At 38.0% G+C, this 16680-nt stretch overlaps 1 protein-coding gene across 3 annotated transcripts in view; it reads left to right on the top strand.

Moving 5' to 3' along the window:
- UBAP2 (ubiquitin associated protein 2) overlaps positions 1-16680 on the top strand; it is a 76825-nt gene that overhangs the window by 25776 nt on the left and 34369 nt on the right. For all 3 annotated transcript variants that reach the window (XM_085303004.1, XM_085303003.1, XM_085303002.1), the window contains exons 3-6: positions 582-659; positions 2354-2464; positions 6722-6875; positions 8651-8728. In XM_085303004.1, coding sequence (XP_085159130.1) covers positions 582-659; positions 2354-2464; positions 6722-6875; positions 8651-8728 — 421 coding nt within the window. The remainder of the gene's footprint in view (positions 1-581; positions 660-2353; positions 2465-6721; positions 6876-8650; positions 8729-16680) is intronic.

The following is a 16680-nucleotide window of genomic DNA, read 5'->3' as shown; positions in this document are numbered from 1 at the left end:
AAATGTTCCATCAATAGTAAGATCCTTTAGCAATTTTCAGAGACTGGTGAGACTGGTATTTGCTTATTGAGAAGATAAGTGCGGCTGTTCACAGGAAAAAATCTTGAGGCACAACCCAGCCTCCTATTAAGTTCATAAATCTACAGAGTCATGACACTGGAGTCATGAAGGGGATACAGGCAGGAATCACCAAAGATGCAGTTCATTTTAAAACACTATTGCCTCTTTCTCGTGATGAAGCTCTAACTCTGGGTTAATTGATATTATTAGTTCTATTTTTAATTAATATCTAAGCATAGGCTTCTGTAGTAAGTTTTGTTTTAAGTGATTAAGTCTTCAAGTAGTGACCTTAATTGTGCTCTGAACAGATTACMGTGTGCTGAAGCTGCTTCTGTCCCAGCAAACCTGTTGACTGTAAAGATGGGTGTAGGGGAAGAGATGTTAATCTCTTTCCTCTGTGTGTCTTCCCTATATTCTTTTTGATAACCAAGAGGAAAAAAGACAGATAGCAATGCTAAGAGGTATTTTAAAAAATATACTGTTAACTTTTGTGAAATTTTTTGGTTGTTTTTATTTTTCAGGCAACAGCAGAACAGATTCGCCTTGCTCAGATGATCTATGATAAGAATGATGCAGACTTTGAAGATAAAGTGAAACAAGTATGTTTCTTATGGTACAAAGTTTTTATGCTCTGCAATAAGGTGCTCATAAGTTAGTTTACGGAGCTGGAGTGGCTGTTTCTGATTTAGATTAAACCATTTTCAGAATGATGTAAGTTTAACTACAAAAAAGTGCTCCTATTGCACAACAAAAGCCTGTTTATAAGAAACTGCAGTAGTATAGCTCTGGCTGTATAGTTATGCTGGTGGACTTTCCTTTGTAGACAAGCCATGGAACCAATACTTATTTGTGCTGGTGTCTCTTACAGACTGTATCTCTCTAGTAAGGTCCTGCTAGTTAAAGATCTTCAAAATACAGACTGCATTCAGCTTGGTAGTGCCAAGCATTTGCATGGCAGTGCCCAAGAGAAAAAATTTGTCACCTTTATAAACTGAATTTGCTAGTATCTTGGCTGCTTTTCAGGAAAAATGGAAGTGTAATGATAGCTTAAAGGTGAATTAAGTTTTTATTAAAAAAAAAAATCTGAGCTCCCAGATCTTTAATACTGTGGATTAAAATGATAGAATTAAACTGCAAAAATGAAATCTTCTCAAACCATTTCCTATATCATGCGGAATATTGGGTGTAGATATTCAAGCTTCTATTAACAGTTATATTAGAGATCATTAACTCCAGCAGTATAAAGAGTTCTGTTCCTTGTTCTACTGTGGATGTTGGTGATTTTATCCTAGAAGACTAGTGAACACATCACAGCTCTTGTAGAACCTAGCGATGCACCTAGAAGGACACAGGAGTTAGTGTGAATACATTAATGCAGCAGAGGGACAGATGTCTTGATTTCTTTTTTTCTCCCTTTGTGAAACCTTATCTGAGGAGTTGTTAACTGCTTTTTGTTATTCTTGTTTATAAACTTCTGTTGCTATCGCAATTTTGCCAGAGGTGAAGTTCAGTATTTCTTCCTGAAGCCTGCAACCCTGATCAGTAGTGCTTGTGGCTCTGCTGCTGGGAAGAAGGATAAAACTTAAAAATTCCGCAAAGGAAATCTYCAACATTTTGCCTGTGTGTGTATATTTCTAGCTCATATGATTTTCCTCTGGATGTTGTTAGATTTGCCACAGCAGAGACTATAATTATATCCATCTTACACTCCGCAGGAAGTGCATCCTAGGTCCATGAAGCTTAATTCAGTACCAGGTCTCTGTGAGCAGCCATTACCTAAGCCCAGTTGTGTGGCCTTTTGCTGAATTAGATTGAGGGAGTTGATCGGGCTGAAAAATAACCTTTTTTTTTTTCTTTTTTTTCCCTCAGTCTAGGTTCTTTTCCAGATGGATCAATTCTCTGCTGTTGTTTACCTTATAGCTGTTCTCACACAATAGAATAGAGAGAGTGATGTTTGGCAAGGAGGGAGAGAGGACAGTACTAGAGCAAGGCTGTTCTTTTGCATTTTTCCACTCATATACAGCAGTCTGAGTGGTGGCAGCATTTACTGCAAACATAAAGCCTTAAAAAAAAAAAAAAAAAGTACTTCCTTGATTACCTTTTGAATTTTTTTTTCAGCCTGTTTCTTGTTTGAATCCCAAGTATATTTGTAAAATGCGGGTACCTTTACTTAGGATTTTAGTTTTCATTGATACAGTATCTGTGTACTTTCTCAGAACYTGTGGTGGTGCTTATTCTTAATTTCTTATGATGATAATTTGGATATCTTAACATATTTGACTTTTACTGCCAGCTTATGGAAGTGACGGGGAAAAACCAGGATGAGTGCATAGTGGCACTACATGACTGTAATGGGGACGTGAACAGAGCAATCAACATACTGCTGGAAGGAAGTTCGGACACAGTAAGGATTTACTTTTATCTTAAACTACTGTTTGTTTGTTGCTACTTTCTACTTTGAAGAAATGTTTGGGAAAGTCGTGTGTATTTTGGGAGCTTTCAATTTCTGTCTCCTTTCAAATKCCTCTGACGGAAGTGGAGACCAGGGCAGTTTTTCTGTCATGTGCATGCTTTAGAATAGGCCAAACTTGGAAAATGTGGTGGGTGTCTGCTGATATCCTGCAGAGTTTTCCGACTTCTGTTTATGTGCAACAATTTTAATACTGTCATGAACTGAATCCTCTGTCCGATACTGTCCTATTTTATGTTTCACGGTTGTGGAGATGCTCCAGTATAAGTGATACTGTACATTGGAAACAAAGGTCAATTTTTATAAACCTAGAAGGGGAGACAGATACTTTAAGTTAYATAATTTATTTCTGTAGGTATGCATTGCAGGTATTGAAGTAGAAAGAGGTCTCCACATTGCAAGTTGCATTAAAAACTAATTTCTTTTAGGCAGAAGCCTATACGGCAAATAGTTGCTCCTTTCATTGAACTTGTGTATTATCATGGCTTTATTGAATGGTAGAAAGAAAACTCTTTAAGCGGTGTGTGTAGCGGCAAAGATTATTGCATATAACTTGGCATAGAACAGCTTTATTTATTTATTTATAATCCCAGGAAGTATCAGGCRTATGTCTTTCTGTGTCTGAAGTTTTAACTAGAGGGATTTTCACAGTATACTAGAGGAAGCAAACTAAATTCCGTCTCACTTAAATTAGGGAAAAAGCTTAGACTTCCTTTTTCTCCCCTTCCCTCCCTTCCCTCCCTCCCCTCCCTCCTCTCCCTCCTTTCTCTCTTCTTTTTCCCCTTCTCTCTGTCCCCTTCTCTCTGTCCCCGTCTCCTCTCTCTTCTCCTCTCCTCTCTCCCCTTGTTCCCCCTTCTCCCCCCCTTTTTTTCCCCTTCTCCCCTTTTCCCCTTTTCTTTCTTTTTCTTTTTTTTTTTTAATGATGACATTGTCGTGTTTTTCATGTTTAATGAGGAAAATACCCCCTTTCCTCAGGAAATGTCTAGAAGACATGCCTTTCTTTTTGAGGGGACTCCCTTTTCTGCCCCCTGTTCTAAAATTGAGATGATATAAAGCATAGAAATATATGCTGCCAAGTAAGTGGGTAAGTTGGAAGTAGAAGAGAGAGCATCTCACCTGTCTTGGTAACTTGCTATCTATTTTTGTATTTTCTCATACTTTTGTATTTGTCACCTTCTGGTTGAAAATAATTTTCTGGTTGAAAAAGAATATTAAATGCTGTTTCAGTTTATCAAGTTCGTATAAGTGATTATGACATGGAAGAAACGTTTTGAGCTCGGTTATCAATTAGAAGCAGCATATTCAGCATTCGGCTATTTTGACAAGTCCCTCAGAAGCCGTTGCTCCTCAAATAGAAAATGCACCTCAGAAATGGCTGCAGAGAACTTAAAAGCCTCAATGAGGAAGGAAGAAAGAGTATGAATTAGAAGGGTCCTCATAAGAAGGTGAATAAATGTATTCTTTATGGAGATTTGGGGCCTCTGAACTTGAAGGGTTTGCTGTAAGGCCATTATACTCCAGGACAGTTTTACCATGGATTTGGTGTAACCTTGGTAGTGGTGATACTACTTGGTCTGTATGCAAATTGACGTCTCTTCTACTAGTTTCATTTTGATGCACTAAACCTTCCCCCCCCCCTTTTTTTTTAGTTTACCTCATTTGGAGGATTTATCTACCAAATTTGAGGAATTAGAAGAACAAGGAGTGATAGAATGTCTACTTGTAATTTCTTTTGCACTCTGCAAGTTTTGTCTTTTTTAAGTTGTTGTGAGCTATAAGACTTTGTTCTGTACGACTGTTAGTTTTTAAAACTTTGAACTTGCAGTGGATGTGACAGTCTGGCCTTGGATACAAGGGGCTTGTGGAGAAGGACGTGCTTCTTTGCAGAAGACTTTTGTGGTTTTTTTGTTTGTTTGTTTTTTTCTTTAATTCGTTTAACTTCTGCAAGCATAAGAGCTGTTTTAAGCCTGACCTTATTTTACTGGCTAAAGCTTTTGAAGCTAGAATAGATAGAGGATTTTTCAGATGGTCCTTTTTTCTATTTAAGATAAGACCAGCAAAAAGGCTGCTGTTACATTTTTTCAAGGATCAAGCCTTCAGCTGTAACTTGGGGTTGCCTCAGGCACGCTCAGCTGAAATCATTTAGCTTCTTTATAAAAACAGGCAGCTTTGATAATCTATGAACTATCTATAGGATGGGTTCCTATGCCCATAGATAGCATCATCCTCTACCTTAAAGCACACTCCTAAGAAAATGAGACTTTTCAAGGCCTTTTCCAAAATTACGTTAGATTTTCTGTATATAAATAGCAGTAAATGACTTTACAGATCCTCAAACTCTAGCAATTATCTGAAGAAGTTCTTATTTATGGGAAAACATAGATCTGATGCTTCCAAGGTCCTCTATTTATTAATACTTCTCAATAGGTGAATTGGGAAGCGACTCTTCCCATCGAGTCATGTAAAACCTTACTAAGGAGAGTCTGTTTTCTTCTAAGCTTTGCAAGAGCTTCCAATTTCAGGGACTCCTTAAAATGATTGAAGATCTCTAAAATGCTCTGTGACTTTGTTGTTTTTCAGCTTCTTTTCATTATGGCACCATACTCACCAGTGAAGTGGTAGTACGTTCTGAATTATCTAGATTTGACCCTTTTGTTGTCAGTGCATTGAGGTTTGTTCTCCTTTGACGTATCTTTAAAACTCCTGCAGCTTTTTTCTTTGTAATACAGTTACCCAGGCTATGGCAGTTGAAGTGATATGATAGTTGCCGTATACTGGAAGAAACTGAGTTTTTTGTCACACAAATAATGTGATATTGCTCAGACTAGTAGTTTTGTATTTTTTTACGTACTCTGTCTCACTGAAGTTGTCCCATGGTAGTGTAGTCATACTGGAGATGAAATTGAAAACTGATTTCAGCCTTCTTTCTTACTTCCACTACTTCAGATAATGAGACTAGTGATTTTCTTAGTATATGTTCTCTGAAAAGAGTTGCAGAAACATTGAATTTATACTTGTCAATTGTTTTGTTACTAGCTTTCTCAATAACATTAGTTTTTTAAAGTTACAGGCAGCTTGGATTAGCTAGTCTTTGCTTAGCTTGTGAGGGCTTCCAGTTACTGTTGTCTGAATTGAGAGGAGGCAGGGCGGGACCTAAAATTACTGATAGCCAGACTGATTCTTTGATGTAGCTGCGTGTCTTGAGGTCATGGCTTTATCAAGTGCTTCACATTTGACGGCACCTTATTTACATATGCAAATTTCCCGCCCTACCATCTTACCTACACTCTTAAGCTCCTTGAAGTGGGGACTCTTGGTATTTGCATAAATGTATCTGCCATATTAGTAGTTTGAAAATAATAGATTTTTCCTTCTTTGCTTTGCAGCTATGGCTTAATAGACTGTCCATACAATTACCAGYTGCCATCCTATTCTTAGCATGTATTTTAGTTATTTGTTTTCAGCTCCTATAGATGTTCCAGTGGGGCTGATGGGATCCCTGAATTCATTTTAATGATAAGTTTAATGTTAAAGCTGAGGTCTGATGTAGCATTTCCTAAGTTTTGCTGTGGATGATGAACCATAAGTTTTATAATAGGTGGTCTAGTTTATCACAATCTTAGTTCTTGAAGTTCTTACTGTGCCATTCTGGCTTTCTGACTGTCAGTGCTTGGATTCTACTAGATCTGCGTAATCTGTTTTTTTGTGTGTGTTGGGGAGGGGCGGGTTCCCTTTCTTCCCCAGATATTCTCATCAGTCTCCTGTTCAGTGATGCTTATAAGCATTTTTTAAATTCCCTTTTAGAGAAAAAGGTTGTTCTGTGCATGCTCCCTCATTAGCTTTATATAGGTGGTTGCGGACTGTTGCTTGTTTTGCGGATTTCTCACAGTGTGGTCTGCCTAGGCTGGACTAATTTAAGTCCATTATAGCCAGAGGTGTGTGGGGTTCCTCACCTTGCATGAGAAAATTAGGTTTCCAAAACTTGTTTCTTTCTCATCTCTACCAAAAAATACAGCTTGCCTTTTTTTCTTTTTGTACCAGTGCAGTTTCTGTTAGGTATTACATGTGTAACATTACACAAATACCTGCTTTTTTTCCATGAACCGGAGGGGTGTGAGGTGGGAGCGTATAGAGAGCTGAGCTGTCTCTTTGTTTTTGACTTCTGTATTTAATTCTATTCTACCCAAATAGACTTCTTGGGAGACTGTAGGGGGAAAGAAGAAAAGCCTTGGAAAGGAAAGTTCAGAAAACAAAGAGAACAGAGAAAAACGAGGGGACAGAGAAGTGAGTCGTGGACGGGGAAGTTCCAACAGACGGGGAAGAGGAGGCAGCCGTGGCCGAGAGTGTACGTATAGGGGTTAATTTTTAAAGATTCAGACACTTTTCTTGCAGCTAAAACTGGTTGAGTTGAGGGAACACTTAATAAAGTCCATCAGAGCTATAGCTCAATGCTGAAGTGATTATAACTTGTTGCTTGTGTGACAGGTATGCTTGATCTATCTACGTAACTTGTTTTGGGGGTGCTATGTGTATATATTTTTCAGAGACAAACTCAGTTTGAATTCAACTTCTGTCCTTTTTGATTAATTGATCTTGTGCAAATTGCTGTTCTTTTATATAAGTTTTAGAACTGAGTCTTTGTAAGACTGCTTGAGAGCAAATATGTCACTGCACAGCTGATACACTTTTTTGTTTCTTTTAATGAAAAAATTATCCAGCTTTGACTCCATCTCCTTTTATGAGTGGGAGAACCTGAAGATGTTCTCATCTTCTCATAAGGGGAATGAAAAGACTGGGATCATTATTAATCTCTAGCATATATTACTCACATAAGCCAGCCAAAGGTGAGTTTCTACAACAACAGAGAAAGTTCTTTGTGAATTGAAACATTTAAAAATTTGCTGCAGTTCATACAGGTGCAATAATACATTGTCCAAAAGAGGACTGATGTTTTCCGAGTTAGGTAGCATCATGTTAGATCGCCATTGGATATATATTTCCTTTTTATATAAGTTGTTTTATCAGTAATATCTAAGGTGTATATATTGCCCATGAGGAACTTCTAAAACACCAATATGTGAGCAGAGAAATGAAAATGAAAAAAGAGAAAAAGAAATAGAACTTTTCCATAAAAGCAGGAAAACGGTTTACAGTATTAGCCAACGTCTCTAATTTATTGTTGAAAGAGCTTCAAATATTGTGACAATGAAGACATCATGAATCTTTGTAGAATAGAGTAACATACAATAGAGTAACGGGAGAAATATTAATGAAAATTGCAGCTGCTTTTGAAACAAATAGAAATCGGATGCATCAAAATCAAAGCTGGGGCGGGGACGATGATGACTTCTGCAAGAGCCAAATGCTGCTTGACTGTTTTCTTAAACTGGAATTAAAAACTTTCAAATGGTTACTAAATCTTGAGATATTCTTTTCCTACCTTTATGTGCATGTATTCATGGTTTTGTTGCTACAATTAGGACAAGCTGTGCAGTGCAAAATTTTTAACAGCGTTATAGGTGGTCAGTCATTATTTTCCATCAAGGAGTCAGCCATCTTTCTCAGAGCACTTGCCTTGGAGTTTTCCACAGAATATAAGTTGCAGTACTTTTCTAACACCTCACCTTCTAGTTATCTTCCTTTCCTCTCAAATTTAATTAGAGAGGAGATTTCTTTTTAAGTTACCCTAGCTGTATAGGGATGTGGTATGGGTAGTCAGGAGAAGAGTCTCTGTATCTGTTTCTCTTATTCTTTCTCTGTTACCAACCAGCACATGATCATGTATAAAGCTGTGAGGCCAGCTTTAGTTCCTGCTTTTTCAGAGAGGTGAGGCCTTGGTTGGTTGACAATGTAGTGCAAACCATAACATTTTTTTTTTCAAAAACCACCAGTATGTGTGCTGAAGGACACTTTTCTCCTGTGAGATACTTTGCTTTCTACTTTGCTTAGTGCAGAGTAAATGTAGTTGCTTGTAGCCAGACCCCCAAGGAAGGAGAGTGTTGACCATTATCCTACTTTTGAAAATCTTGCTTTTTCTTTTGGGATTCAAGTTAAGCAGTYGGTTATATTGTCTCATGTGTGAGTCACTAAAGTCTCTTCTAAGCTATCCTCTCTCCACAGTTAGAGCTGAAGAGAATGGAGTGGACAACAATCAAGGGGACAGGCCTTCAGACCGCGGGAAACGTGGCCGTGGGAGAGGTGAGATGGTGGCATTGATGTGGGACTAACACTGTTTTGATTTCCTGAAATGGAACTCCATCATCTTTAAAGTCTGTTTTTACAGCATTTGTTAGCTGTTCTTTGATTTGATAAGCACTTCAGTTGTCTTTAATTTAGGTTTCTCCACCCCACTCTCTTTTTCAGTATTTGGTATCAGGGTGGCTTAAAAAAATAGACACAAATCACTTTTACGGTAATTTCATGKGTGGTAGGTTGGCTTTGGAGAGCTGCTTTCCCAGGTTGAATACTGCCAGCTTGCTTTGAGAGTGCACCTCAGGATGCACCCTGACAGCAGGAGAGTACAAGACCTGTAGACTTCTTAGGGAGGGATTTGATGTGTACTTGTGTCATTTCTTTTGGGTGGATGTCATTGTCAGGATTACAGCCTTTTTTCAGTACTCTATAAAGAGTGTTGGTCACCGTAGAGGCTTTTTTGTGAGAGAGAGGAAATGGTGTGGAAGAGCTGATAAGGAGAGCTGTGGAAGGAGAATAATACAGAAAGGCATAGGTATAATTCAGATTTTATCCTACAGAAGAGATAGAAAAGATATTGCTTATGGGTTTGTTGTGGAATCAGGGGATACTTAGTTTGGATTCAGAGGGTTGAGTGGAAAGAGGTTTGTTTTTCTTAGAGTGAGAGGAAGGGAAATGGGTAATCTGGATACTGTACAGATTGTAAGGGGAAGGGACTGTTAAATGAAGTGAAGTGGTAATGTGCATAGCAGAGCTAAAGCACTTAATAACACCTGACTTAAGAAAAAAAAACTTTCCGCCTTCAAAAGACTCTTCTGTTCTCTTTAGAATACTGAGTACTCAGGCATTTGCAACTTCAGTGTCTCCAGCTCTGCTTCTTTAGGGACTGGAAAATGCAAAGATGTGCAGCTTTCAGAGGTTGCTGGAATATGACTTGGTTGTGCATGTGAATCAGCAGATACCAAATGGTGTGTGTAGAGAGGTAGCTTTGCAGAGGAAGGGTGTGGTATAACTCCCTGCTAGATTTTGGTATGTTAACACTACAAATAAGAAGGAGTTTAAAGATTTCAACATTTGTTTTAGAAACTAATTCTTTATACTCAAACTATAAATTTAAAGGTAGGATTTTCTTTAAGTTGTTGGGTGTAACTTAAGTCTATTCCAGAGATTAATTTCAAGTTCAGTCTATCTTTTTGATTTCTAACTTTAAGAACAAAAATACATGGTTTTCATTGTTAGCACYGTAGCTCTCTACATAACTATCAAATGTCTCAAGCCAGAGCATTTAATCATCAATCTCAAACTGAAGTATCTTACTGAAGGAACAGGAACAAACTCAGCCAATTTCTGTTCACTATATTAGCGTATATACTATTTCTGTATCTCCTTACCAAATGTTTTAGACTGTACATTCATGTGAACAAAGTAGCTTAATGAAACGTTCTCAATTGTCTATGATAAACACTTTGAACAGCTCCTGGATCATTATATTACAAGTGTATGTGTTCTGTGGCAGTAAATACTTAATTTAATTTTATAATACCAGCTCTTGAAATCTGCAGGGAATTGTGTGAAGCTTTTTAATTCACTTCTCTGTTACAGGGACACATGACCTTCTTTTTTTGGATATTAGTAGGAATAAAAAAAAAGTTTCCTGCTGTATTTGTTCATTGTCTTACTTTGCAGTTGTATAGAATAGTCAAATACAGGCATAGAATTATTAAACTGAAAATAAATAGGTTTCTGATGATCACCGCGGAACTTTCTTTAGAAATGTTTCATGCTGTGTCTGTGTGTGTTCAGGAATCTAGGCATCAGATATAAAATTAGGGGATAGTTAATACCTGAACAATGCACTCCTGTCTCTATTTTAAGCTGCCTTCTCAGGCTGGAATAATCTTACTGGCTGCTTTCTAGGAGATGATTTGACATGTTACTGCTTCATTATAGAACAACCTAATTTAAAAAAATGACATGCACTGAAAATAGCAGAAATGGAAATTGACTGTGGTAGTAGTGTGCTATTTAGTAGGAAGAATGCTTGATACTAAGAATTTCCGCCTTAATGCTGCAGGCACTTGCTTCATTATGTAGTAGATCTTCTGCTAACAACTGTTTGATGTTCCTTGCAACTATATGGGATAATAGGTTTACAGTGTACAAACAACAGTTTGTACACTGTACAGTGTAGCTGCTGGCATGCAAGAGATCAGTGGTTTGAAGTAGATACGGATTATTGCCTGATTAATAGAAAGCAAAAGCATGTCACTGAATGTGTTTCAGGACACATCCCAGCTGGAACTGCTCTTCTCCTCAGCCCTTAATCTCTGCTTGCTTAAACAGAGGGTATAAACTTTGGTTTGGAAAGGAGTCATTATTGTTTTTAATGATGGCCTTACTGTCTTTCATTTTCAGAATTGACTCTCTTGAATGAGCTTAATTTAGCCATTAAAAATACTATAGTGGTGATTGATAGTAATTGCATCAAAGTAGTTAGATTTGTGCTTCACTATTGCATGGATCATAACCATCTCAAGTGGAATCTAATGAAGGAAGTATGGAGAAAGATGTTTGTTATAATCTTCAGCTCTAAAAGTGTTTCCTTATTTGTGTTTATACCTAACATTGCAGGTGACTAAAAGCAGCATAATTTGCAGACACAATCTTTCTTATGCTGCCTTTTTGTACTGTTCCCACGTCTTTAATTTTAAGTGCCGGTCTGGTTCTCCCCCTGTCTTCCACTCCATCTTGGAAAAGGCTATGGAATGGAAATATTACATTTATGGTGTGTGAGGAATAAGTAGGCTAGAACTTCTCAGCCTGCAAAAGAAAAGGCTGTGAGTGGGTGTGTGGTAGAGATCTGTAAAGTTTTTGTGGAGAAGGTTCTGTGGGGAAATCAGTTGGATCCCTCCCTACAAGTATGAGAATGAGGGGATATTAAATGAAATTAGTAGGTTATGAGTTCCAAATGAACTGAAGAAGTGGTTCTTCATACATGTAGTTAACTGATGGAGCTCACTCCTTTCAATGAGACGTTGTGGATGCTGAAAATTTACTGAGGGGAGACTGGTCAAGGTCACCCTAGAAAACCAAAAACCACTGAGGGTTGTGAAGCATGTAGATTGATTCTCTCTGGCTCAGGAAGTCTTTGAGCCGCAAATGGTTGAAGACCAGGAGATTGTGCAGGGGGGAATGCACTATGATTTCAGCTCCTGTACTCTTCCCTAGACATCTAGTTGGCCATAGGTGATAATGGAATAGCAGGTAGGTGAACTTCTGATCTTGATTCAGCATAAAAACTGTTAGGTTTGTGTGTAGCAATTAGCCTGATTTGCAAAGTGAAAACGAATTTCAGTTTTACTTCTATTCTTAAACACCCTCCTTCTCTTCACGTTCTTCCAGAGCAATGTGTGCATGACAAAAGCGTGGATACTGACAGAGACTTTTTTTCTAGCATGATAGAAACAAAAATGAAAGGAAAAACATTAGGTTTTAATTTTGGATCTCAGGTACCTGAAAAGGAGCCTTTCAGACTCTCTTTTTGGATATGTAAGGAAGTAGAGCTGTTTGCTGTTTTTGTACATTTCTGACTAGTGCAGTAAATCTACTAGTGTTCTGTGGAGTCTTTTTAACTTTTTTAGATAAAAAGTATACTATTCTTGAAAAAAGGAGCCAGTAAGGAAAAAAGGAACCAAAGTTGCATGCCTAAACATTTTCTTGTTTTAAAAGCTTAGGACAGTTGGCACAAAATACATTTTGGATTTGCTTTGCCAGATCTAGTAAGGATGTTAGTTTTTCTGAAACGTGAATGTAGAACAGACCTTGTAGAGGTCACAACCTGAAGTCTGTTTGTTTTTGCTGTAGTTGATTCTGCATTAGTTAAGACGCTATGTTTCATATGATCTTTTTTCTTTGAATTAAACCAGAACTTTAGCAGATTTTCTTTTCTTTTAAACATGACTTCAGTGTTGAAAGAGATTTCTGTGCGTGCTGTTGGAAATGGTTATTGGAATTCATGCAGTATATAAAATTGATCTAGTGTTTTTAGCTTTACAAAAACTAGTAAGACAAAAGTGATCTGAGTTAATAAATACAACTTCAGTGTTTATTTGGGTAGTGTGGAAGTTTAGACCTCTGTCGTCTCAACTTCTAGGAGAATAGCTGGCTCTGCATTTTTAGAAACACAAATCTAGGCTTTTGCCTGCTTTTCTGGTTTGCGTTTCCTTTTCATTTCAGCTATTCGTAGGCCTCTTTCTTACCCTTAAAGTCTCTTCATCTATTTAAACTTCACAGTGTGAAAATCTTAGTTTTGAAATAAAGTGTATGTGTTAAAGTGGAAGGATTTAGGGCTGCAAGTTAAGCTAACTGTGTTTTCCATAAAATAGTTCATTAAGTTAATGGAATGGTCCCACTGAAGTTGTGGTACACATTTATCTTATACTCTTATGTAGTGTTTCTGTTTTGGAGGAGGGAACATTCTGAATCAGATGAACAGTTCTTCCCATGCATGGATGGTACCACAGTTAGGACTTTATTGAGTGATCATGAGTGTCCTGAACTCCTGATGGACTTTCCTGGCAACAGAGAAGTCTCACCACCTGCCTGGATATGGCTGTGTTAACTTCTGTAGCATTTATGACAGAAAATAAAAATGTAAATTGAACAAGTGATGGCTAATGTGAGTCTGCTTGACTGAGTGAGAGAAAGCGAGATCCTGGAGAGCAGGAAGAAAAACACAGTACTCAGCTGAACAGAACTAAAATGCTAAAGAAAACAAAAACATGTTTAAGTAGCTCATAATTCAGAATAATGGTATCAGGTAGGGGTAGTAGCATGAATGTTAAACAGAATCAAATTTAAACTTAGCTCCCCACTCCTGATTTCCTGGAACAGATATGAGTAAGTGATACTTGCCTTGATAYTTCAGTCTGTTGCTTGTAGGTCCAAATGTAAAGGAATGTGAAGGAATGTTACAAGGGATCATAAAAGGCAGGGCAGTAATCTTACTCTTTGCATGATATCTCTGTTGTTTGGTTTTGTTCTCAGTATGCTGATTAATTATAGGAAAACCCATTTCTGTAGTCTCACTGGAAGGTTTAATGAGCTACTGTCAAGTCACGTATTCTCTTTTTGTGGGCAGATAAAAAAGTTGAGAGAAGGATTACTGCTTGTGAATTACTACAGTTAAAAAAAGATTTTTTKGGGGGAAACATTGACCATTATGATATATTTCTGAGTAAGCTATAGATGTGGCTCTTTTTTGAGTAGTGTTAAAGTTATGCTTTTGTGCAGCATAAGCTAGCATTACTGCTGGAATTGGCCCTGTCTGTCCCCTTGTGCCTTTGAACTGTATCAGAGCATTGATCTAAGTTTAAAGTCACCCAGCCAAAAATAAAAAGTTGTTGCTTTTAACCTAGGGAAATAATGATCTGCTTCACTGCATGGTAGCAGTGAGCAACAGGTTTATCTTCTTTCTGGTGACTTATACTAGCTTAAGGGCGATTGGTTTACTAGCTTTTAKCAGACAGTGAACTTGTTCAAACTGCTGATTTGGCAGTAAACTAATTATTTTATTTTTCAATGTTAGTTTTGTGCTCACTCACTGGTTGTATGAGCCAAAACTGTCAGTGCAGGGAAGAATGTAGAACTTGTGGTCACAGGTGAGAATGACTTCCATTTTAGTAGCTCTGGTTTAAATGGGTTTAAGCTACTGGGGAACTGTATGCTTAGAATTTGTTTTCCTGCTCTTGAATTTCTGTGTCAAGTGCCACTTGCTCGCTGACCGTAGTCACTGGTAAAAAGTACTAGAAGTCTGCAGATACAGGATGGGAATTTGTAGTTGCTTCATAACTTTAATTTCTTTGTAAGCTGTAAGGCTGTACCTTCTAAGATTTTAAGGCCATTTTTTAGTTTTGTCATTAGAGGAATAACACTCTTGGCATGAGAATTTCAGAGTGAATTAGCGACCTAGTTGCAGCAAAGAGAATAATAACCCTTCCCACTGGAGCCTTATCATGATCATGAGATTTCCTGTCCAAGTTAAGTTGGTCTTTCAGTAGCTGAGTACTCGCTGTCCCACGTTTTGAATTTATTCTTCAAAAGCTTCTTTTTTTTAATTTTGAAGTTGGTGCTTTCTGTAACCTCACTGGTCTGAAACTTCCCTTTGGTCTTCATTAGGATGCTTTTTGTTGTACTTGTTGATTAAATTAAATGAATTGCACTTCAGTTTTGACAGAAAACTTTGACATAGCTTTATGAAGTTAGGGGAATCCACTTGAAATTCAAGTTCTCGTAAATTTGGTATTAACTTTCAAAGTGATCTTTTGTGGACAAGTCCCTGCTAGCTAATAGTCTTCTAAGATCATGCGTGGAACTCCATGAACAGCCCAATTTCTTTTATAGTCAAAGTGCACTTGAATTGCAAGAGGTCTTTACTGCTGCTTTTAGCTACTAGTTTACTCTGTGTATGCTGGTAGACAGAAATTGGCTAGTGGCACTGAAAGAACATCTTACATGCACCTCTCTTGCTAAAACTTCATTTTCTGTTTAGTATGCTAAGGTTATTCTTTCAGACTTTGGGGACTGGGAAGACTAAGCTCCTTCGCTGAAACCCATATGGGTTTTCATGCTGGCTGTCCCAGCTAATATTTCCATACCTAATGTGTACTTAACTCAAGTATTTCCACTCAACAGTTCTGTGGTTTGCACCTCCTAATCTGTCTTGTAGCTGAATTTTGCTCAAAAAAGTGTTGGCCTGTGTTCTGCACATCATCAGTAAATGGTGCTTAATGCTGTATTGATAACTGTTAAAACTGGTACCATGTTGTCTCCACCAGAAGCCTGGACTTCCAAGTGGTTTATAAGAAGTAAACTTATTATGTAGATGGCTTCTGCAGTGTACCCTAATAAACTTGTTTAGCCAGTTCTACCTTTTTAATTATTTACTGAGCAGAATGGTAATCTGGAGTGCACTGACTTCTATATCTGTGTGTCTGAGTGTTGCTACCCTGTTATTCCATATAGTAGCCTCCCAGAATGGGAATTTCGGATGGTGAAGGAGAAGAGAACTAAGGCTGGAATAGATAGGCTGGGCTAGGAAGGCTCAGAGCCTGGGTTAGAATTGGTTGGGTACAGTGAGGTTTGAGGCTGTGGTGTTCATGGCAGAATGAAGTACACACATCTACATCTGGTCTTGGTGAAGAGGGGTGGCAATTGCTTGGTCTGAGCTGCAGCTGTTGTTACCTCCTCCTTAACTTCCGTCCTCTTGGCAACCACTTGAGAAAAGGAGAGCAAAGAGGGGAAAATTGTAGATGTAGCAGGCCTGGCCTCGCATCAGACCTCAGTTCTTGCCTGTTCTTCTCCCACCGAAACCCTGTGCGTTGCTGGACGGGAATCCTTCCTCTGTGGAGACCCACATTTTCCTTTGAACTAGCAGTTGTCGTCTTGTGTGGAAATATAAGTAATCTCTTTCATGTAAATGACGGTAAAGCTGTCCTCCTATTGTGATGCTTCTGAGAAGTCCTTAAAACATAGGTAGTAGACACTCAGTCCTTCAGAAATATCTTTTTAAACTTGGACAGTGAACTAGGGCAAGAGTAAGAATGAGTGGTGAGGAGKGGGAAATGAAAATCATTAAACCAGGAACTTAAACTGGTTTTACCATGTCCTGGAGCTACAGCTCTTATTCAGTTAAGGTGATCCCCTGAAAATAAGGGGTGGTTTTAATCCAAATTCAAGCTATCTATCCTAGATAATTCTGATATTTTGACAAGCAATATTTTGGTAATTAAGAATGATAACATTCGTGTTCTGATAAATCGTAGTTGCTTGCTGACTTGCAACTACTGCTTAGTTTTGTCATTAAAATAATCATTACTTTTGCTCTCTGTTTGCAGCTCTTGACCTGCTCCTGTTCTGTAATACAAGATGATATTTTCCAAAACAAAAAAAAAAAAAAA

Source organism: Rhea americana, unplaced genomic scaffold, assembly GCF_003343005.1.
Source record: "Rhea americana isolate MKP2758 unplaced genomic scaffold, rheAme1 scaffold_196, whole genome shotgun sequence".
NCBI lineage: Eukaryota > Metazoa > Chordata > Aves > Rheiformes > Rheidae > Rhea > Rhea americana.
The sequence above is the reverse complement of the archived record's forward strand: the minus strand, read 5'-3'. Positions and strand labels throughout refer to the sequence as shown.